Source organism: Erpetoichthys calabaricus, chromosome 5 (genome assembly GCF_900747795.2).
Source record: "Erpetoichthys calabaricus chromosome 5, fErpCal1.3, whole genome shotgun sequence".
In the NCBI taxonomy this organism is placed as follows: Eukaryota; Metazoa; Chordata; class Cladistia; order Polypteriformes; family Polypteridae; genus Erpetoichthys; species Erpetoichthys calabaricus.
The window spans coordinates 113,428,978-113,453,615 of record NC_041398.2 but is presented as its reverse complement, the minus strand read 5'-3'; the positions used below and the strand labels follow the sequence as shown (position 1 = coordinate 113,453,615).

General features: G+C 38.0%; 1 protein-coding gene across 1 annotated transcript in view; it reads left to right on the top strand.

Moving 5' to 3' along the window:
* ube2kb (ubiquitin-conjugating enzyme E2Kb (UBC1 homolog, yeast)) overlaps positions 1-23,568 on the top strand; it is an 80,734-nt gene extending 57,166 nt beyond the window's left edge. The window contains exons 3-7 of the mRNA XM_028801962.2: positions 7,753-7,811; positions 13,256-13,338; positions 14,341-14,440; positions 17,385-17,513; positions 21,091-23,568. Of these exons, the coding sequence (XP_028657795.1) occupies positions 7,753-7,811; positions 13,256-13,338; positions 14,341-14,440; positions 17,385-17,513; positions 21,091-21,165 (446 nt within the window). The 3' untranslated portion in view covers positions 21,166-23,568. The remainder of the gene's footprint in view (positions 1-7,752; positions 7,812-13,255; positions 13,339-14,340; positions 14,441-17,384; positions 17,514-21,090) is intronic.
* Positions 23,569-24,638: the final 1,070 nt, after the last annotated feature.

Here is a 24,638-nt window from a genome sequence, read left to right as displayed (position 1 = left end):
ACGTTGGAGGCGTGATGACGCGATACGCAACTCTGCCTCCCACGGCCAGCGAGCTGCAGTCCATTACAGTATATGGACAAAAAAGAGGTTCCAGTTATGACCGTTATGCTTTGAATTTCGAAATGAAACCTGCCTAACTTTTGTAAGTAAGCTGTAAGGAATGAGCCTGCCAAATTTCAGCCTTCCACCTACACGAGAAGTTGGAGAATTAGTGAGTCAGTGAGTCAGTCAGTGAGGGCTTTGCCTTTTATTAGTATAGATTAATAATTTTTACATGAATAGTTTTGGGTTGTGGAACGAATCATCTGAGTTTCCATTATTTCTTATGGGGAAATTCAGTTTGATATACGAGTGCTTTGGACTGCGAGCACGTTTCCGGAACGAATTATGCTCGAAAACCAAGGTTCCACTAACTATAATAAATATATATATAATATCTCTGCTGGCATTCAGTTGTAAAAGTGTTGCTCCTTAGACACTGTGCTGTCAGTAGTTTGTATTTTGCATGTGTCTACACATAATTTTCCACAATCTGTGTTTTTAATTGTTAAACAAGTTTTTCTACCACACTGCTCTGCTTTTTCTTTAACAACTGTACTTTGGTTTTTAAACAGTGCCCTAAAGGTATTGTTTTGCACCTGACCCTGTTCTGTTTCACTCTTTACCTTACGTCCCTGATTTGCTGTTGTAAAACATCCATCTTGGCAAACAAAAGCTGTTTTTTTTTCTCTCATTAAACTTAATGGAGAAACCTGCCATATTTGTGATTTTATTATTATAATGGCTTTAAAATGCCCATCTTTTAAGAGCATATTTAGTGTCAGGAAAGCATATTTAGCTGCATCGACCAATATGGCTGCTGGCTTGACACACAATTCCTAAAATACAGGTGTAATGAAAAAATAAGGTTTCACGTGTTATATTTTTGCTGAATCTGTAAAGGGGAAAAGAATGCTGTTTAGTTTAATCCTGTGTCTTATTTGACTACAGGAACCTGCTTTGCAAATTTCTCAAATTGGGCTGCTCCGCATGCTTGATTAACTTCCGAAATATATATATACGTTTTTAAAACTATAGCCTGTTCTTCTTGTGAATGTATTATTTATTTGTTTTTTAATTATATTGTGAAATATTTTTTTACTTAGTAGAAGAGTAAGTTTCTTAAAAAAATGTTATGAGGCGGGAATACTGGAGTTTCATTACAGTGCAACATTTAGTACTTTTAGTAAGTCCTTTTGTACAACACACAGACTCACAGAGCCTGAATTTATTTAAAATATAGATGGGCACTCAGAGGGCTGGAGAAGGAGACAGTGCAGAAGACTAAAGTAACAACTGTTTTTAAGTAATTTTTGTATGGGATTCAAATATGCATTGCAGTCATGTGAAACTGTCTGGGTTCCACTTTGATCACATCACTTTCCATGCACAGAAAATCTCGTTTTTAATGTTGAAGGCTGCATTATTGTCATAATGTGCTGCATGCGATGTACCACGAGCAAGAAAGCAAAAATAATGATTCATACAAAGCCATGTTAATTACAAACATACATGTAATATCACTTACAACTTTTAACCAACATTCGAATATATTTAAATATTTACTCATTTTTAATATGAGTATTCAAATCCTAATTTTGGTATAATTTAATAGTATATAAATAGAATTTACATGGTGTTAACATTATTTTATCTTGGCTTAGGCGTTATTCTTAGTCTCCTTTGTTCAATGTACTGTACTGTAATTGAGGACATGTCACTGTGCACACCTCCAAACCTAATATTAATGATAGTTCATCTCCCTACTGTTAGCCCAGAGTTGAACAAACCCTTGTTCTAAACCTGTCGACAATTGGCCGAGTTTTTATGTTTCTCACTTATAATTGTAAGTGTGGTACTAAGCAGTATATAAGCTATACATTTTTAAATGTTGCCGTTCATTATTTGTTAACTTCATACTAGGGTTGTTAAAATCCAAGAAATTTGTAAATGATTTATTATATAAAGAATCAGAAATGTGATACATTTACAAAAAATATGTAATTCAAGGAATCTGTTTATTTTCAGCCATTTCTATTCATATGAAAAGCCTAATAAAGTAAAAGGAATCTTAATGGTGGACCGGGTGTGCTTTATTCAGCTAGATAAGACCTATTTATGCATTGCAGAGGAAGACATTTCATTTATATAGAACCCTTTCTCACTACTCGAAGTGCTTTAGATAGAGAATGGGGGCCAGTAGGTGGTGAAGGAATGACAGGAATAATTAGCCAGTTAGGGACAGGGGATGATTATGGTGTCAGAATGTATTCTCATCACTGCTGGCCTCACCAACACGTCTCTTCCAGCAGAAACCCATGCTTTTACTAGATGATCTCTCTCTCTGGGCCCGAACATGCTTAGCTTCATGTGAATTACATGTTTTGATGTGCATGTGAGTATGGCTGCTTGCAGAGTATAACACTTAGTTTACACATGTGTACTCCTCACTTCCCAGTAAGCAAATACTAAAAAGTTAATGACCTGTGTAAGGAAGGACTGCACTTACAAATATCAATCATTCCTTTGCTGAGGGATTCTGAATAATCTGAAATGAAGAGATAATCCTGCATGCCACTAAAACACATTTTAGGTCACATTAAGTTATTAGAATATAAAATTACAGATTAAAAGCTTCTGATATATAAAGTTAAATGTGTGTGTGTTTATGCAGTTCCACAGCCTTGGTTCATTCTCAACAAAATTTTTCACACGAGACCTCACTCATTTGGCTACTTTGGAACTCAAACTTTTGTCCGTTGGGGTATCAGGTTTGGGGGATGGGTCTTCGAGTTCCTTTTTACTTCATTGAATTTTAAGGACAGTGCCTTTATTCAGATTTCGAACCCTAAAATAAATAAAAATTCAGTTTGGCTGTAGGGAGGGCACACTTTATGAAACACCGTTTATTGGCGTTAGATAAGAAATTAGATAGTTCTTCCTTTAAAGTACTTACCTGGGCAGTGCTGGGTACAGCTGCTAGTTACTTTTATAAAAGAAAACTATAGTATTAAAACAACATAAAAAGCACTCATAGGCTGCTGGATGCCGCTCTGGTGGGAACAAAGAGAGAAAACTGTAAGAGCACACACCTATTGGTTTTAAATGCAGCATTTTAAAGACTTGCATAATTGTCTTTTATGAAACTAAAATACTGAACAATATATACCAGTCTGCCTCCACTAGCCTGCCTATGCACCTGTAAGCAGAAAAAGCAACCCAGATGCAGTTAACATCTTCAGTGTTTATAATGGTTATGTCGCAAGAGCTCACTGTTGTACATGATAAACACTGCTTATTGTACTTGCAATATTGTGTCCTAAATCCATTAAAGTTCGGACACTTCCATGTTAGTTTTGGTAAAGTTTTGCTCTACTTTGTTTGCTTGTAGCTTCACTATTGGTTCACTGCTACTTCTTTGCCTATTTTATAAAAGGGGCAGCTACCAGGGCAGGAGCACTTAGTGGTTTTACAGTCATGGCCAAAAATATTGGCAAGGCTGCATTTCTTTCAGAAAGTACACCATTTCTCCCCAAAACTGTAGCAATCACAGATGCATAGGTATTCACATGTTTATTTATTTTGCTTGCATTGGAACAACACAATAACACAGAGAAAAAAAACATCCAATTTTGTATAATTCCACACAGAACTCCAGAAATGGACTGGAGAAAATTATTGGCACCCTCAACTTAACTCTCTATTGGAATTTTGGACCGCTCTTTTGCTAAGTGCTCCAAGGCTCCTAGATTTGAAGGGTGCAGTTTCCCAACTACTGTTTGGAGATCTCTCCACATGTGTTCTATGGGATTTAGATCTGGACTCCTTGCTGGGTACTCCAAAACTCACCAAGCGCTTTGTCTTAAACTATTTCCGGGTGCCTTTTAAAATATGCTTTGGGCCATTGTCCTGCTGGAAGAACCAAGGTCTCTGATGGAGACTTGACTTTCTGTCTCTGGGTCTTATGTTGCTTTCCAAAATTCTTAGACTTCACATTTCATTATACCATTCACACAGTCAAGGTACAATGATGTGGTTTATCAAAAAGCTCTATTTTGGTCTCATCTGTCCACAGGATGTTTCCCCAGAAGGATGTTGGCTTCTTCAGGTAAGTTTTTGCGTACTCCAGTATGGCTTTTTTATGTCTCTGTCTCAGTAGTGGGGTCCTCCCCGGTCTCCTTTCATAGCATCATATTTCATTTGGATGGCAATGGATAGTGTGAGCTTACACTGCAGCACCCCGTGTCTGCAGGACAGCTTGAATTTGTTTGTAGGCTGATTGATGCTTTATCCACAATTTGAGCAATCGTTCATTGCAATCTTCCATCAGTTTTTCTCTTTCGTCCACATCCAGGGAGGTTAGCTACAAGTTCATTGGCTGTAAATGTCTTAATTATGCTGCACAGAGTGGACACAGGAACATTAAGATCTCTGTAGATGGACTTGTAGCCTTGAGATTTCCATGCTTTTGCAGAATTTTGGTTCTCAAATCCTTGGACATCAGTATGGTGAAAAGAACAATTTAAACAGGTGGCAAGTCTGATGTCCACATAATCAGCACCTATAACTTGCCACAAATAAGTTTAAATACAAATTCAAAGCATTTTTAACTGCAACAATTTTCTGGGATAAGTGGTACATTTTCTGAAAGAAGTGCAGAGGTGCCATGACTGTATTCGGAATGTACATATCATATGAGTGTACAAAATGAGGAGGACCAGTACAGTAAAGTTCTAAAACCTACCTTGCGGATTTACAGAGTCATCTGCAGTTTGACAAGGAGGCTGTGTTGAAAAATTGTTTTCTGCATAAAGATCATTATGTGTGGGGTGTAAGGTATTGAGGATTAGGTGCTGTGTAGCATTGTGTTTTTTTTTTTTTTTTAATAAATATAATTTCTTTAACAATTTACAACTTCATATTGGCCAAACATTTGAAAGTTTTTGTTATTCACCTTCCTACTTTGTACTTCCATGCAAACCCTTCTAAAGTGTTACTTGTACTGTATATTGATACCTTTTGGGATTTTTGGGGGGTTAAGGTGTCTGCTTAAAATGAACAAGAAGTAATGGCTGGCCCTCAACAATTTGCATCCTTGTTTTCTGCTAAGATTGTATAATCACTGCAGTGTTTATAAGCATTCTTACATAATAGTTACAAGATTCATTCAATGGTGTCAATTGACTTCAGTATTTCTAATGATGTTTGTGATAGTCATTATGCCCAGTAATAACCAATTCAAAATATAGTAAAGGATAGAAAGGGATGGTAACCTAAAGTTTCACTGATGGAGTTACAGCTTTACAGAGGACCATTGGGTATTTGCAACTTACCATTGAGGTTTTGGCAAAATACAGGTGCTGGTCATAAAATTAGAATATCATGACAAAGTTGATTTATTTCAGTAATTCCATTCAAAAAGTGAAACTTGTATATTAGATTCATTCATTACACATAGACTGATGTTTAATCAAATGTTTATTTCTTTTAATTTTGATGATTATAACTGACAACTAATGAAAGTCACAAATTCAGTATCTCGGAAAATTAGAATATTGTGAAAAGGTTCAATATTGAAGACACCTGGTGCCACACTCTAATCAGCTAATTAACTCAAAACACCTGCAAAAGCCTTTAAATGGTCTCTCAGTCTAGTTCTGTAGGCTACACAATCATCGGGAAGACTGCTGACTTGACAGTTGTCCAAAAGACGACCATTGACACCTTGCACAAGGAGGGCAAGACACAAAAGGTCATTTCTAAAGAGGCTGGCTGTTCACAGAGCTCTGTGTCCAAGCACATTAACAGAGAGGCGAAGGGAAGGACAAGATGTGGTAGAAAAAAGTGTACAAGCAATAGGGATAACCGCACCCTGGAGAGGATTGTGAAACAAAACCCATTCAAAATGTGGGGGACATTCACAAAGAGTGGAATGCAGCTGGAGTCAGTGCTTCAAGAACCAGACGTATGCAAGACATGGATTTCAGCTGTCGCATTCCTTGTGTCAAGCCACTCTTGAACAAGAGACAGCGTCAGAAGCGTCTCACCTTTGGACTGCTGCTGAGTGGTCCAAAGTTATGTTCTCTGATGAAAGTAAATTTTGCATTTCCTTTGGAAATCAAGGTCCCAGAGTCTGGAGGAAGAGAGGAGTGGCACAGAATCCATGTTGCTTGAGGTCCAGTGTAAAGTTTCCACAGTCAGTGATGGTTTGGGGTGCCATGTCATCTGCTGGTGTTGGTCCATTGTGTTTTCTGAGGTCCAAGGTCAACGCAGCCATCTACCAGGAAGTTTTAGAGCACTTCATGCTTTCTGCTGCTGACAAACTTTCTGGAGATGCAGATTTTATTTTCCTACAGGACCTGGCACCTGCACGCAGTGCCAAAGTTACCAGTACCTGGTTTAAGGACCATGGTATCCCTGTTCTTGATTGGCCAGCAAACTCATCTGACCTTTAACCCCATAGAAAATCTATGGGGTATTATGAAGAGGAAGATGCAATACGCCAGACCCAACAATTCAGAAGAGCTGAAGGCCACTATCTGAGCAACATGGGCTCTCATAACACCTGAGCAGTGCCACAGACTGATCGACTCCATGCCACGCCGCATTGCTGCAGTAATCCAGGCCAAAGGAGCCCCAACTAAATATTGAGTGCTGTACATGCTCATACTTTTCATGTTCATACCTTTCAGTTGGCCAACATTTCTAAAAATCCTTTTTTTGCATTGGTCTTAATTGATATTCTAATTTTCCAAGATACTGAATTTGGGACTTTCATTAGTTGTCAGTTATAATCATCAACATTAAAAGAAATAAACATTTGAAATACATCAGTCTGTGTGTAATGAATGAATCTAAAATACAAGTTTCACTTTCTGAATGGAATTACTGAAATAAATCAACTTTGTCATGATATTCTAATTTTATGACCAGCACCTGTACATTTCTGAGCCAGACCACCTCTGCTTTACAGTTAAGTTTAAGTCAGAGCTGCTGTCTGCTTGGGTTGTCCAATTCGTTACAGTCCTACATAAAACTACACTTCTTCATGACAGATGCTTAACAGTGTATAATTAAAGAATAAACAGTATGTATACAAATATATTTGAGAGAGTTGCTAAAGAGGAATTCTTATCCATGTTTTCTGGTTAATACTAAAAAATTCCCTAAACTAATGTTTCAAGTTAATTACTCTTTTTTCTAAGTAAGACTCTTTCAGTTTTCAATTTTTTTTTTTTTTTTTCCCCATTTTGGAAAGTTCATTCTTTTCACCTCCACAGAATGTCTGTGCAGGTAAACCTTTATTGCAGCACACAAATTAAAGGCTGTTGATCTTTTATGGAAGGTATTATACAGTATATTGTCATTTCTACATGGTGTGACCAAAATGTATGCAAATACCTTTAAAATCTGCAGTGTACACTTTAAACATGTCTGTATTGATTGATTTGTAATTTTAAACTGTGTAGGAGAGGAGTAAATCAAAGAAAAATGTCTTTGTTCCAAACATTATGGAGGGCACTGTACATACATATAGAAACAATTTGTAAGTGAGAAAAGGAATATAATTTTCTAGTGTGAGCATGCAATGCACATATATTTAGGTTGAATTTTTTTGTTAACTGTTATTTATATTTCTAATGTGTTAAGTGTGCACTTTATAATTTTGTGGGATTTTAATGTTTATTTAATTACTTTGTCCTTTACTTACAGGAGGAAGATATCAGCTAGAAATTAAAATTCCAGAAACGTATCCATTTAATCCTCCAAAGGTATGCAGGGTATTGAGAACACTGAAAAGAAAGTGTCAGTAACAGGAGTGTGAAATTAAAGAAACTGTTAATTTTTGTGTATGTACATGTGTGGTGTTTTTAGACTAGTGCAAGGCATTTTTTTTTTCATTATAACTAAAGTTTCTTTCCCACAAGATCAAAATGTAAAAATGATCAATTATGGGTTGTGTTACACATGCCCAATTATTTATAATAATTATTCCCTGATGTAGAAAATAAACCCTTAATAAAGAGACAGGAACAAAACAGAGAAAATTGGAAAGAAATTCGGCTGTGTTGGAGAGAGAACTAAGGTTAACAGAGTAGAGAAGAACGAGGCAGAAAGGTGAGGAGCCTATGCAAAATATTGAGTGAGGGCAGGTGCTTGGAGGTATGCCCTAAGGGAAGCGAGTGGGCAGGCCTGTGCTCAAGAAGAAGAAGGCTGGATTTGGGGTGCTCCTATTGAGCATTGCATGGGAGTAAGAGAAGCCCCTTCCTGCGATGTCTCCCTCAAGATGCTGAAAGACTGGCAGAGGGAGACGTGAGTGGGGTCCGGTGTGGTGTTCTGCAGATACCAAGGGACTGGCAGTGGGAATATGAACCCAGAATTAAAATGTTGACTGTAAATGCCTGTTAAAATTGCTGGTGCACTTTACACCCACCTCTTGCTGACTGTATGTGACCTCATTCGTGATTTCGTTATCAGTGGATCTGGGTTCAAGCTACCAGGGACAGCGGAGCCAACCTGGACCATCACAGGTGCTTTGTAATTATTGGATGAGTAGGGGAATATACAATGTATTGCAGTAGTATTTCCAACCAACCACCTAACAGAGATGAAATCCTTAATATTGGACCTAACAAATCAAAATATATAGTTCCATACCAGTGGAGATTGTACTTCCTAGCCAGATACATCCTACGGCAATTAAAAGAAGTGTCTTTATTATTCAACAACAGGTGACATCTTTTTTTTAAACTTGGTTTAGTCTTCCACACCAAACAGATGAAAGGAAAATTCAGGTTTTGATGTCTGATATTGTGGCTCTGCTTTGTACAGTAATCCCTCCTCCATCGCGGGGGTTGCGTTCCAGACCCCTCCGCGAAGTAGAAACCATATGTTTATATGGTTATTTTTATATTGTCATGCTTAGGTCACAGATTTGCACAGAAACACAGGAGGTTGTAGAGAGACAGGAACGTTATTCAAACACTGCAAACAAACATTTGTCTCTTTTTCAAAAGTTTAAATTGTGCTCCATGACAAGACAGAGATGACAGTTCCGTCTCACAATTAAAAGAATGCAAACATATCTTCCTCTTCAAAGGAGTGCGCGTCAGAGAGAGAGAAAAAAGCAAACAGTCAAAAATTAATAGGGCTGTTTGGCTTTTAAGTGTGCGACGCACCGCTGGACAAAGTAGTTGCAAGGAAGGGAGCAAGCATTTTTCAGCATTTTTTAGAGGAGCGTCCGTATCCTCTAGGGCAGTGTGCGAACAGCCCCTCTGTCAGAGAGAGAGAGCAAACAATCAAAAATCAATACGTGCTGTTTGATCTTTTAAGTATGCGAAGCACCATGCGGGAAGCATATCGCTTGCAAAGCAGCCACATATAAGCCCAGCAAGGAAGGGAGCACTGTGAAGGTAATCTTTCAGCGTTTTTTGAGGAGCGGCCATGTCCTCTAGGGGTGCGAACAGCCCCCGTGCTCACAATATATTTGAGGAGTTTTATTTAATACATAATACGCGCTGTGGTTGGGTAGCTTCTCAGCCATCTGCCAATAGCGTCCCTTGTATGAAATCAACTGGGCAAACCAACTGAGGAAGCATGTACCAGAAATTAAAAGACCCATTGTCCGCAGAAATCCGCGAACCAGCAAAAAATCTGCGATATATATTTAAATATGCTTACATATAAAATCCGCGATAGAGTGAAGCCGCGAAAGTCGAAGCGCGATATAGCGAGGGATTACTGTATACCAATACAAGTAACAGAAAGACCCACTGAAATTAATTGTAAAAATATGAATGATATAAAAATGGCAAGTGATTTCACAGCATTCTATATTGATTAGTCTACTTTTCTAAACTTGTTCTTTCTCATAAAAGTCTACATGAAGCTGGAAAATAGCAGGGCTTACTTAATCTTAGAGTTCGCTGTCAACCTGCATAAAAGATTGGAATTTTAGTCCCAGTATTTCCTTTGGGTAAAGGAATACTCTTCTTGAAGATTTTTTTCCTTTGTTACTTACACTATGTAGTTTGTAGTGATGGCCATGAAAATATTTTAATCTCGTGTATTCATGCAGAAGAGAAAGTAAAAAAGTTTGATACCATAGAATCCAATGGTGAGCAATGCTGTACAATGGCAAATGATGTGATTAAACCTCCATGGAAAAAGGAGAAAATTCTCGCATACAGTTCATCCGGAAAGTATTCACAGTGCATCACTTTTTCCACATTTTGTTATGTTACAGCCTTATGATACGCGACTCCGCCTCTGACGGCCATCGACCTGCACTCCATTACAGTATATGGACAAAAAAGAGGTTCCATTTATGACCATTACGCGTACAATTTCGAAATGAAACCTGCCTAACTTTTGTAAGTAAGCTGTATGGAATGAGCCTGCCAAATTTCAGCCTTCCACCTACACGGGAAGTTGGAGAATTAATGATGAGTGAGTGAGTCAGTGAGGGCTTTGCCTTTTATTAGTATAGATAGATAGATAGATAGATATATGCGCGCGCACACACACACACACACACACATATATACATACAGTGCATCTGGAAAGTATTCACAGTGCTTCACTTTTTCCACATTTTGTTATGTTACAGCCTTGTTCCAAAATGGATTAAATTCATTTTTTTCCTCAGAATTCTACACATAACACCCCATAATGACAATGTGAAAAAAGTTTACTTGAGGTTTTTGCAAATTTATTAAAAATAAAAAAAACTGAGAAATCACATAATCACATAAGTATTCACAGCCTTTACTCAATACTTTGTCGATGCACCTTTGGCAGCAATTACAGCCTCAAGTCTTTTTGAATATGTTGCCACAAGCTTGGCACACCTATCCTTGGCCAGTTTCGCCCATTCCTCTTTGCAGCACCTCTCAAGCTCCATCAGGTTGGATGGGAAGCGTCAGTGCACAGCCATTTTAAGATCTCGCCAGAGATGTTCAATTGGATTCAAGTCTGGGCTCTGGCTGGGCCACTCAAGGACATTGACAGAGTTGTCCTGAAGCCATTCCTTTGATATCTTGGCTGTGTGCTTAGGGTCGTTGTCCTGCTGAAAGATGAACCGTCGCTCTAGTCTGAGGTCAAGAGCGCTCTGGAGCAGGTTTTCATCCAGGATGTCTCTGTACATTGCTGCAGTCATCTTTCCCTTTTTCCTGACTAGTCTCCCAGTTCCTGCCACTGAAAAACATCCCCACAGCATGATGCTGCCACCACCATGCTTCACTGTAGGGATGGTATTGGCCTGGTGATGAGCGGTGCCTGGTTTCCTCCAAACGTTACGCCTGGCATTCACACCAAAGAGTTCAGTCTTTGTCTCATCAGACCAGATAATTTTCTTTCTCATGGTCTGAGAGTCCTTCAGGTGCCTTTTGGCAAACTCCAGGCGGGCTGCCATGTGCCTTTTACTAAGGAGTGGCTTCTGTCTGGCCACTCTACCGTATAGGCCTGATTGGTGGATTGCTGCAGAGATGGTTGTCCTTCTGGAAGGTTCTCCTCTCTCCACGGAGGACCTCTGGAGCTCTGACAGAGTGACCATCGGGTTCTTGGTCACCTCCCTGACTAAGGCCCTTCTCCCCCGATCGCTCAGTTTAGATGGCTGGCCAGCTCTAGGAAGAGTCCTGGTGGTTTCGAACTTCTTCCACTTATGGATGATGGAGGCCACTGTGCTCATTGGGACCTTCAAGGCAGCAGAAGTTTTTCTGTAACCTTTCCCAGATTTGTGCCTTGAGACAATCCTGTCTCGGAGGTCTACAGACAATTCCTTTGACTTCATGCTTGGTTTGTGCTCTGACATGAACTGTCAACAGTGGGACCTTATATAGACAGGTGTGTGCCTTTCCAAATCATGTCCAATCAACTGAATTTATCACAGGTGGACTCCAATGAAGCTGTAGAAACATCTCAAGGATGATCAGGGGAAACAGGATGCACCTGAGCTCAATTTTGAGCTTCATGGCAAAGGCTGTGAATACTTATGTACATGTGCTTTCTCAGTTTTTTTATTTTTAATAAATTTGCAAAAACCTCAAGTAAACTTTTTTCATGTTGTCATTATGGGGTGTTGTGTGTAGAATTCTAAGGAAAAAAATGAATTTAATCCATTTTGGAATAAGGCTGTAACATAACAAAATGTGGAAAAAGTGATGCGCTGTGAATAATTTCCGGATGCACTGTACTTCACATACATGTTTGTCACATGCATGTACTGTAATCCACATGTCAATTATCCATTCATATGCTCAAAATGTGCAAAACTCCTGCATTTTGCACAAAAATATTGTTAAATAGATAATTCAGGAATCAAAAATGGGAAGCGCAGTCCTATAATTTTGAGCCTTTGAATAGGAGATCTGCCTCTCCACCTGATTCACTGGCTAAGAGTCCTGTCTTCAATTCACATTGATTGTAAAATTTATTATTAATCCTCACATATGAAATGGATTTCACTGCCGACATTTGTTTTTTTGAGTATATGTAACAAAAATACCTCTGAAAATCTTCAGCATTTTAAATATCTATGGGATTTATAGTTGTTGGGATCTTAGGTTATTTCTGAAGATAAATCACATTAAAAACTGAACAGTTGGTGTCTCAAGAATCCCTTCAGTCTGTCCCAAATCTGTTGATGTTTAAAGATTATATACTAACTGTTCTTAGTTTACAGTGTTTTTAGTTTTTTCCTCCAAACTAAAAAGATACAAGATTAGTTCCACCTACATACAGTTGGTGATACTAAATGCTAAAAAGGTAATTAAAATAATTGGCAAGACTTTGTAAAGGTCCATTAGAATAATACATTTTCAATATATCCTCAGAATTATTAACATTTTACTGAATTATTTTCAGAGTATTGTAAAACCTTTCTTTGCTACATTTTGGATTTTGTGTTTGTGTGTGACTTTTTTAAATGTGCTTTTACTTCATTCTTTTCAGAATATTTTCTGTAACTTTTGATTAGCTGTTGAAAAAATACATTTAAATGTGTTTTTATTAATGAAATTTGAGTTATTTCCAAATTTAGTAGTCATTTTTTCCACATACTGTATATATTGGTGATAACAACTAAGACCAATATTTGTAGGAAAAAATATAATGGTATTTAAGAGTTCACTTAAAAAAAAAAAAAAAAACAGCTTTAACAAAAGCTGTTTAAAATCTGTCACCAAATTCTCTACATTTTGTTTTTCTTTATTTTTAGGTTAGATTTATAACAAAAATATGGCATCCGAATATAAGCTCAGTTACTGGTGCAATTTGTCTGGATATTTTAAAAGATCAATGGTAAGATGGCAGAATCTGCTTCCTTTCTAGATCTGTACCTTTACATATTCAGTAAGAACTTTATCAAATAGAATTCTTGTATTTCTTTTTGGCTATTTTAGGGTAATTGTTTTCAGATAGTGGACTGATTTTAGTAATCTTAAATTCAGGCTGGTCTTTATGAAAGAAAGATTTCTTCTAAAGGAAAATTATTTTCAGGCTTAACTCCTAATAAGTGAGCTGTAGAGTGTAAATGATGGTTTTATGTAGTAATGTTTTCTGTTTTAGATTATAGCTGGCAACACATAGCTACTTGAAAATGCACACATGCTGTCATTTTGATATTTGTTTGATGTTTTATTTCATTCCTTATAACTGTTTAGTATGCATGAAGGTTGCTTTGCATAACACCTGACCTTAGTTATTCTTAAGTTGCATCCATCAAGTCAGTCTTAATGCACCAACAATTACAGACAGACCCAAAATGCACATGTAATGTAAGTAGTTTTCTCATTGTGTTAAAGTCTGAGTAACCATGGTTTATTGGAATGCTTGATTATAGAGGTCTTTGGTAGGTGGGCTAGAGTTGGTCTTGAACTGCCTAGGGCTTCTGTTCTGCTCAGCATGTTATTGCTTTGACCTCATCAGAAAAACATACAAAATGTTTTTTTTTAACAGAAATTCAGGAACAAACACTAATTGCACAAACAACTCTAATCAGCATGCATATGCATTAAAATACTACAGATATTTTTATGTGTCACATTTTAAAAGTGCAATAAAACATATACATACAATTTTTTAACATAGAAAGTATTGTAAGTTTTCTTTGCAAGTAATTTATAATAATGAAGGAACTGGGACCCAAGCTTTACCTTTAGAGAAGTAGCATTTATCACTGCAGTATGCTGTTTTGCTTTATATACATATTTTTTACAAAGTGCTTTGCTGTTTTTTGTAGAAATAGGAATGAGGGGGGTGTTGCTTTGAATTTCAGAATATATATTTTTAATTACTTTTTAGGGCTGCTGCCATGACCTTAAGGACAGTGTTGTTATCGTTACAAGCATTGTTGGCAGCGGCAGAACCAGATGATCCTCAGGATGCAGTGGTAGCAAATCAGGTGAATGTGGTTTTTGTTGTTTCTTTAAATCAGATTAAAACATTTAAAATTATATTTTTGTCCTAGACAGAAAATGGCCCAGTGTTAACTACCACCTTTGGTAGATAGTCTGTAATGCTGTATATTAATGCACTGTACCTGTGTAGATTGAGGGAGACATTTCTGTGTTCCTGAATAAAACAAGTACCAGAGGCTTTGTCATTCAGCACTGTGTTCCCCAGCTTTAAAAGATGATACATTTAAATATATCTCCTTTTAAAGTTTGTGATTGTTCTGAAAATATGGCATTTGACATTTCATTGTACATTGAAAGGAATAATAGACCTTCTTATGTAGACGTACCGTATATACTCGCGTATAGAAAAATCGATCATAAAACCAGATCCCAACTTATACACCCGTTCAAAAACACAACACTTAATTTTTTTTTTTTTTACATCTTCTTGCCTCCTCCAATCTCGTATTAGTTTTTCAGACAAATTTGTTTGCTGCAGCACAGTTACCAATTTCATTTGCCACTTCAATAACTTTTAAATTTAAAATTTAATTTAAAACCATCTTCATGTTTTCTTCTGATTGAACGCTCCATCATAGATAAGGGATGCTCTTACGATAAAAGTGTATGAGGGTGTGAGATAGAAGAAAAAAAAAATTGGTGCAAATGTCACTTCGGAATATTTTGGATATTACTGTGTGGTCACATAGGCACAATACATAGGAAAAAAAGGCAGTGTGCTCCATGGTTACTCTCTCAGGTGGGTGTTAGCATATCATAATATTTTGGACCAATAGTTTGAGTTTTCTGCATTCAACTTATATGACTGACATAAAAAAAAATCCCGGAAATTATACAGTAAAATCAAGTCCCGACTTATCTGTGGGAGAACTTATCCGTGAGTATACAGTGGGGCAAAAAAGTATTTAGTCAGCCACCAATTGTGCAAGTTCTCCCACTTAAAAAGATGAGAGAGGCCTGTAATTTTCATTATAGGTATACCTCAACTATGAGAGACAAAATTAGAAGAAAAATCCAGAAAATCACATTGTCTAATTTTTAAAGAATTTATTTGCAAATTATGGTGGAAAATAAGTATTTGGTCACCTACAAACAAGCAAGATTTCTGGCTCTCACAGACCTGTAACTTCTTCTGTAAGAGGCTCCTCTGTCCTCCACTCGTTACCTGTATTAATGGCACCTGTTACTGTTACTCGTTATCAATATAAAAGACACCTGTCCACAACCTCAAACAGTCACACTCCAAACTCCACTATGGCCAAGACCAAAGAGCTGTCAAAGGACACCAGAAACAAAATTGTAGACCTGCACCAGGCTGGGAAGACTGAATCTGCAATAGGTAAGCAGCTTGGTGTGAAGAAATCAACTGTGGGAGTAATTATTAGAAAATGGAAGACATACAAGACCACTGATAATCTCCCTCGATCTGGGGCTCCACGCAAGATCTCACACCGTGGGTTCAAAATGATCACAAGAACAGTGAGCAAAAATCCTAGAACCACACGGGGGGACCTAGTGAATGACCTGCAGAGAGCTAGGACCAAAGTAACAAAGGCTACCATCAGTAACACACTACTCTGCCAGAGACTCAAATCCTGCAGTGCCAGACGTGTCCCCCTGCTTAAGCCAGTACATGTGCAGGCCCGTCTGAAGTTTGCTAGAGAGCATTTGGATGATCCAGAAGAGGAATGAAACCAAAATAGAACTTTTTGGTGAAAACTCTACTCGTCGTGTTTGGAGGAGAAAGAATGCTGAGTTGCATCCAAAGAACACCATACCTACTGTAAAGCATGGGGGTGGAAACATCATGCTTTGGGGCTGTTTTTCTGCAAAGGGACCAGGACGACTGATCCGTGTAAAGGAAAGAATGAATGGGGCCATGTATTGTCAGATTTTGAGTGAAAACCTCCTTCCATCAGCAAGGGCATTGAAGATGAAACGTGGCTGGGTCTTTCAGCATGACAGTGATCCCAAACACACTGCCCGGGTAACGAAGGAGTGGCTTCGTAAGAAGCATTTCAAGGTCCTGGAGTGGCCTAGCCAGTCTCCAGATCTCAACCCCATAGAAAATCTTTGGAGGGAGTTGAAAGTCCGTGTTGCCCAGCGACAGCCCCAAAACATCACTGCTCTAGAGGAGATCTGCATGGAGGAATGGGCCAAAATACCAGCAACAGTGTGTGAAAACCTTGTGAAGACTTACAGAAAACGTTTGAACTCTGTCATTGCCAACAAAGGGTATATAACAAAGTATTGAGATGAACTTTTGTTATTGACCAAATACTTTTTTTCCACCATAATTTGCAAATAAATTCTTTAAAAATCAGATAATGTAATTTTCTGGATTTTTTTTTCTCATTTTGTCTCTCATAGTTGAGGTATACCTATGATGAAAATTACAGGCCTCTCTCATCTTTTTAAGTGGGAGAACTTGCACAATTGGTGGCTGACTAAATACTTTTTTGCCCCACTGTATTGGTATTAGTATCTTGACCAGTGAGAGCTGTGCCACAACCAGCTGCCCTCCAGTTAAAGAGATGTAAATGAGTGTTTTTTTGCATCATCAGGAAAAGTAGCATCAGCTGAGGATTGTAACATCCATCCAGCTTTTTTTCAACACAAAGACCATGTCTGGCAAAAACAGCCACTTTCTCAGATGGCACACTCATGCAAACCACACCCCCCACCTGCTCATGTGTTAGGACTGTGAGAGGAATCCAACATGAACACAAGGAAAGCATATTTGTTCCACTTGGATGGCAAGTTCATACATAGGTATGATGACGGTTGCAACTTCTGATGTAAATATCAAAATCAAAGATTGCAAAACTGGTATGCTGAAATTCTTTGGTCCTCAGAAACAAGATGCTAAAAATGCTTTTGGTCTTTGTGACAAATACATATTTTGAAATGTTTTTTTCCTGATTGCAGTATAAGCAGAATCCTGAAATGTTTAAACAGACAGCTCGGCTCTGGTCACACGTCTACGCCGGTGCACCTGTTTCAAGTCCTGAATACACCAGAAAAATAGATAAACTCTGTGCAATGGGCTTTGATAAAGTAAGTATATTACATCAGTCTGTCAGTTACATATAGAAAATATTTTCTGTCTATAGCAAACTCTTATTTATGAAAAAAATGTGTTAATGCAAATGTATCCATTTTAAAATCTAACTTTGGTGTTTTTCCAAGTTAGTTATTTCTTTACAATCCTGGTACAGTTGTGCTCAAAATAATAGCAGTTCTACATCCCTAACCTGATCAATCAGTGTTTTTGGTAGAAATTATATTTCTGCATGGCAAATACAGTGGAACCTTGGATTATGAGCATAATTCATTCTGGAAACGTGCTTGTAATCCAAAGCACTCGTATATCAACAACAACAACATTTATTTTATAGCACATTTTCATACAAATAATGTAGCTCAAAGTGTTTTACATGATGAAGAAAAGAAAAATAAAAGACAAAGTAAGAATTAAAATATGACAACACTAATTAACATAGAGTAAGGTCCGATAGCCAGGGGGGACAGAAAAAACAAAAAAAACTCCAGACGGCTGGAGAGAAAAAAATAAAATCTGCAGGGGTTCCAGACCACGTGACCGCCCAACCCCCTCTAGGCATTCTACCTAACATAAATATAAATATAAATAAATAAATATCAAAGTGAATTTCTCCATAAGAAATAATGGAAACTCAGATGATTCGTTCCCCAACCCAAAACTATTCATATAAAAATTATTCATACAAAATATAAAGTAAAAATACATAAAACAAATTAACATGCACTTTACCTTTGAAAAGAATCATGGCTGGTGTGAGGAAGACGAGAAAGGGGTTATTGCATAGGAGAACTTTCACTCTAACTAACGGAATCCCTTCTTTTTTTGTGACTTTTAACAAGGAACCTATCCAATGATAGTTGCTTTTGCCTGAAGAGTCACTACACTTGGACACAAAAAAAAAAATGCTTTACGCACTGTAAGGTTTCTAAACTCTTTTGGGATTCCACCCAACGGGACGACACGCAGAAGAGTGCCCCCGAAGCAACCACAGGCTCCCAGTGCTGTAGCAGTTGGCTGTAAAAGCAAATCTGAAAAGATCACAGACATGCTATAAGTACCTGCCGTTGATGGGTCCTACAAGGAACATTATAAATGCTCAGGGCGCAGTATTACTTGGCTACTAACCTGGCTGTGTCCCTGCCTGACTGCTGTGTTTGTGTATAGGACAGCGGTAGATCCCTCTACAATAAAAAAAAACCCTGCTGTTCCTATCTCAAGGTGTATAAAGCTGGTGTTGCTAAAGTACTGAGACTCAGTTTTGTGTTTTGGGGTGCAAAACGGAGATTCGCATGCTACAACACACACACATACACGTGGGGGGTATTTTTCGTACGTGGATTACTCGTTTAGCCGGATGTAATTGTTGACGATTTGGCCTGATCCTGGATCTGTCAGTTTTTTGAAGCTCTTGCTGGATGTGTTGTCATAGCAGCACATCCAAATCCTTAAACCTGCTCGGAGCAGGTTTGTTCGATGTAAACAAGGATTAGCTCACACACTTAATCAGTGTCCTTGCGTGGAATTCATTTAGTCATGGCTTCACTGTTCATGAATGAGTGACCAATTGATATCGGTACGCAAATTATAAGAAGAGAATTTCATATAGAGAGGGTTTTGCGCGATCGGCAAGGTCCTTTATTGCTCCCGGAGGAAATTCTTTTCGAAAGATACTGCTTTAGCTGAGGGGGAATATTGTACCTCAAAAATTTATTAGGACCTTATATTCGAAGTCAAAGTCGGGCTGTCACAACCACACAGACAGTATGCATTGCTTTGAGGTTTCTTGCAAGTGGCACTTTTTTTTATATACTGTAGACGATGCGGAAAATCATCTAAAAGTGCAGTTTGCCAGGCAATTCGTAAAGTCTGTTTGGCTCTGAAATATTTCCTTCAGGTTTTCATAGTTTTTCCTGGACACTTGCGTGTGCAGACAATAAAAGAGGCGTTTCATGCCATTGCAGGTAGGTAATACACAAGTAAAAACACCCACAGTTCCATGAAGAATCTCAATCAGCCTAACATTCTCATTACCAGGATTTCCAAATGTGATTGGGGCACATGGGACTGATCAGAGTGGAGTTTGATCAAACATTATTTGGAAAATGTACCTCTCCTCCTGATGAATAATCAGACACAGTGTCTTCATCAAATATTTGAGCTTTGTCAATATCTCATTGGTCAGACACGGGTTCAAGAGGGCTATATGGAACCTACCTATGGCACACATTGAGGACAAATATATGCAATGACCATCCTTTACCTGAAATGAAGTGACCACTGCATCCTGCCACTGGTTCTGAGGAGGAGCTTCCCCCTGGAATGCCCTCAGAAACAGGGTGATGGGCATTTTGCTGGAGAGCCAACTCTTCTGCAGGGGTTAGGTCTGGACTGCATGGACCTCCAGCTGTTTTTTGCTTGTCTGCCTTCTTATTAGCTTTAAAATTAATGTTTTTTATATTATATATGATTCTTTATGTCAACAATTCTTTAAATAGTTATATACCAATGTTTACCAGTTTGAAGTATATTCTTGTACTTCACTTTAACCTGTTCCCATGTTCTCCTTGTGCTCACGTTTGATCTGGAATTATGACATATTAAATAATAATTAATCTGACACATAGGAAATGAAACGCTGCATTCAGTAAGTACAATGCACACTGCTTAGCGTTTAATTTGTCGGCCACTTTTTGCCAGCCGTCTTTTCTGGTTTGGGCTGCTTTTGCAGTGTTACCCCTTGTGCATATTAAATCTTGAAATTCTTCATGTCCTTCGAATAAAAGGTCTTGCGCTGTGTGTGTGAAAAAAAAAAAAAATGCGCCCGTTCTTTCGTCATTTTGTTGCAGCCTATCAAAGACTTGCTGATCATGTTTTCTAGACTCAATATATATGGGCTTTTCACTCGGATGATTAGAACCAGCTAAACTAATCTACTACACGGCTGCGTTTGAAAAACCGACTTATCCCGGATGAGTTTCACTGGCATTAACTCATCCAAGATGAGGCATCTGATCTCGGATGATTTAAGCGACGTACGGAAAATACCCCCGTGGTCACAATGCTATAGTAAACAATATACGCTCGTGTGGATGTTGACTATATGAGTGAGGCATGCCGACTGAGACCTAGAATGGGAGATGATTTCCCACCGTCAGCTCAGCTGTGATCACGTGACGCTCAGCAGACAAAGCGTATACGTACTACTCGTATTGTTACACACGTGGTGGTGAAGTTATGGCTTCTATGTAAATGAATTCAGAAAAATGTTAATTGCTAAGATGGTGATGGTCAGCATAAGCTAAATATAGTGAATGGCTCAACAATGGGGGAAAACAGTGCTTCTGTTCATTCAAAGTCAAATGACAAGCTTAGCAAGTTTGGCCTGATATGTATCGCAGTCATTCTTGTCGAGCAAAGTGATTTCATACACAGCATAGCTAAATTTACAACACATGCTTACAACTAAAACGTGCATTTGACTTAATGTGTTAAAAAGATCTAACAGTATAATATATGGTGTGTGCTGCATTAAAATGTAATTTTTCTAATCGATTTGTTTTGTTTTCACAGAATGCAGTAATAGTGGCTTTGTCTTCAAAATCTTGGGACGTAGAGACAGCAACAGAATTACTTCTGAGTAACTGAGGAATTGTGCTGCCTGCTTTTGTAGGCTTGCTAGCCCCTTTCTTGAACAGCATCAACTTTTTTTTCTCTTTTTTTCTTTTAGAATGACACATTGGTTCCCTTTTAAAATGGCACTCTGTTACCTGATAATTGCTCTTTAGACGCTATTCGAGACTGGAAAAAATGCTCTGTAAATAAAGCTATTAAAGTCTGTGTAAATTAAAAGGAAAGAAAACAAATGGGGAAATACTTTAATTTTTTTCTTACTAAATATTGTAAAGAATCAGTATCAATTTGAGCTGTGCTTAATATGAATGAAACTGAAGCCTATGGCTTACATTTTGGGGATGGGGTGGGCAGCAATGTGACCAATACTTGTGGGGGTATTTCTTTTTTTGTTTTTTTTTTTATGTAAAGTATTGTGCTTTTAAAAATGACAAAATGTATTGAATGTGTCATAGCTATTACACCCCTTCTGTTGTGGTAGCTGATGTCATTGTGTTATAAAGTGAACCGTTTATCCTCTGAGGTAGCTCTGTGTGAGTGATGATTTTAAAGTGAATCATAGAGGGCCTGTAGAGATCGGATTGTTTTGAAAGTAGAACAATTTTTTTGCAGCCTTTTAAATAAACCGAGACAGTCAAAGCCGTTTTTTTTTTTTTTTTTTTTTGGCGAGTGTGTATAGTAGACCTTAGATCCCAGCAGCTGAGTTGCAATGCCAAGCTCAAGGTATCATGGAAGAGTGCAGTCTCTTCAGTTTGCCTTGCTGCATGGAATCTGCTGTAGAGGTCATATCATGAAAAGCGGCTGCATATTTGGTTTTCAGATATTTTGTAGGTTTTTGGTGTCTGCATTAAATCCTATGCCAGATACCACTGTACTCTCGTTATTCAGGTTCTTTTGCTCAGCAGCCATTTTGTGCTGAATCAACACTAAGCTGAACCAAGCGACTTCTCCAGTGCTCATATCCTGTACAGGCTACAAGGTACACATGAGCTGAGCTTCACATCGGGCCGATCAGTTTGCCAGGCCTTCCGGAAGTAGAATGATGGCATAGAAATAATACCTCTAATGCTTTAGAAATTGACATTTGAAATTGGAGTAGAAGATGAAAGTTTACTAGAACTACGGCTGAAATTGGAAGTTTGGGAAATCAGGTGATGATTTGTCTGTGTCTTTAGTTTGTGCATGATGTTTACTACCAGGTTGACAATGTTGGTCATTCTACTGTTTGATCTTTGCTATGACACAATCAAGGATTCAGTCGCCCCAGCTCTTCACCGTTTTTTCTGTTTGTCCTGGTAGATCTCTGCTTGCTAGTGGTACTTCAGTCCATGTTCTCATATACTACCCACCCCGACCCGGCCCTGCACTCTTGGGAGATGCTGTCTACTAGTTGTACATATTAGAACTCAAGGGTTGGTTTGTTTGTTTTTTTTTTTGGCCTCACTGGTGTCAAAATAGCAAATAGTCCTGAGCAGTCAGAATTGGCACCCATTTTCTTTTATTGTACATACAGCCATGTGGTGCTTTCAAATTAAAGGACAGAGTGTGTACCGTTACTTGCATAAATTATTTTTTTTGTTTGTTTTTCAAAATATCTTTTTTTTGCACTTGGATGCAGTGTAATTATAATTGCACAGACTCATTTTCACAGCCTAAACAAGGCAATCCTGCTGCTTGAAGGAGCAGCTTGGAGGGGGGGGGGGGGGGGGGAGTAACTTATGTATTAATGGTTATTATTTTTTTTTGGTTTTAATCTTCAAGGCATTTTTACTGTGTGTTGGAATTGTAATACACTTTAGGTCTGTCACCATTTGACAGACATAACCTTCCTTAACACTCCTGGACTGCTTTCTAGTGTGTACAAGGAGGACTTACTATTATAAGCAAAAAAAAAACAAAACTGACTGGATGTTCTTTACTTTCTATTCCAAATGTCATCTTGAGGCTCATCGTGGAGAGGTGGTTTCATTAAAAATAGCATTCTTGTTGTTGTATGAAGAATCTTCCATGATGTTGACTGTTCCACAAATCACTTGTTGCTGCTTGGGGGAAGCTGTCTTCAAAGACAGTGATTTCACGTAGAAAATGGTCACCAAATGGCACCCGAGAAGAAGCCCTTCCATATTCAAGATGTGAACCTTCCAAATTCTCTAGTAGAATTACTGTTTACTGGTAATACTTTATTTTTTTTTTCCTTTGTGTGCCTCCATAACTGTCCACCTATTATAAAAAGCATGGCTTAACTGTTGGAAAAATAAAATTTTAGGTATTTTAAAATTTAATTTGTATGTTCTATGTATCAATTTGATGATTTAATCATTACATCATACTGTAACAGTGCCTGTGGAACAGCATTCAGCTCTGTGCCAGGATTCTGAAATTCACATTTTTCAAATCATAAATTTTATTTGGTGAGAAGCCTGATGTGATTGAGTCCTTTATTACCCTCATTCTGTACTTTATATGAACTTAAAAGAATTTTAAGTAGGCTAACTTGATATTGTACTTTAACTGTTTATTAAAAGAAAGACTTGTGTTATACAAAAATTGCAAGAGAAGTACACCACCATAATGTACAAATCTCCTTATTTTGTTTACCCCAAAAATGTAGATTCCCTCAACAAGAAAAAATGTTAAGTGTGTAATAGAACAGTGAAAATACCAAAATGTTAACATAATAAACACAGTAGCAGAGGACTATCTAGTGCCTACTACAGTACTGTACTGCTGCAGGTTTAGTACACATCCTTAGTGTGTTAGGTTTTGAAACTTTAACCAACACTAACAGTAGAAACAGGTTTCTTTGTCCATTTCTTATTTTTTTCTGTTGCTTGCACACAATCAGTCAATGAGATAGAATGTCAGTGCCTGACCTACATGATTGACTCGCCCCTTGTGTTTGTGTAGGCTACCATAGCCCAAGGCTTAGTGACTTCCACATTTCCTCAACATGAGCATTAACCGTTGCCACATTGGGAACCAAGCTTAGGGGCCAATGCCTGTCGTGTCCTTCTACTTGATTTTTCTCGCACAGCTATTGTCGCACCACACTGAAGCTTCTTATTGCTAAATTCACTGGGCAAATCACGGCAGTTTGGTCATACAGTCATGGCCGAAATTATTGGCACTCCTGGAATTTTCCCAGAAAATTGTTGCAATTACAAATGTTTTTGTATATACATGTTTATTTCCTTTATGTGTATTGGAACAACACAAAAAAACAGAAAAAAGCCAAATCTGACATCATGTCACACAGAACTCCAAAAATGGGCCGGACAAAATTGGCAACTTTTCAAAATTGTAGGTAAATCGTTTTATTTCTAGCATATGATGCTCGTTTGAACTCACCTGTGGCAAGAAACAGGTGCTGGCAATATAGCAATCACACCTGAAGCCAGTTAAAATGGAGAAAAGTTGACTCAACCTTTCTGTTGTGTGTCTGAGTGTGCCACAACTAAGCATGGAGAACAGAAAGAAGAGCAGAGAAT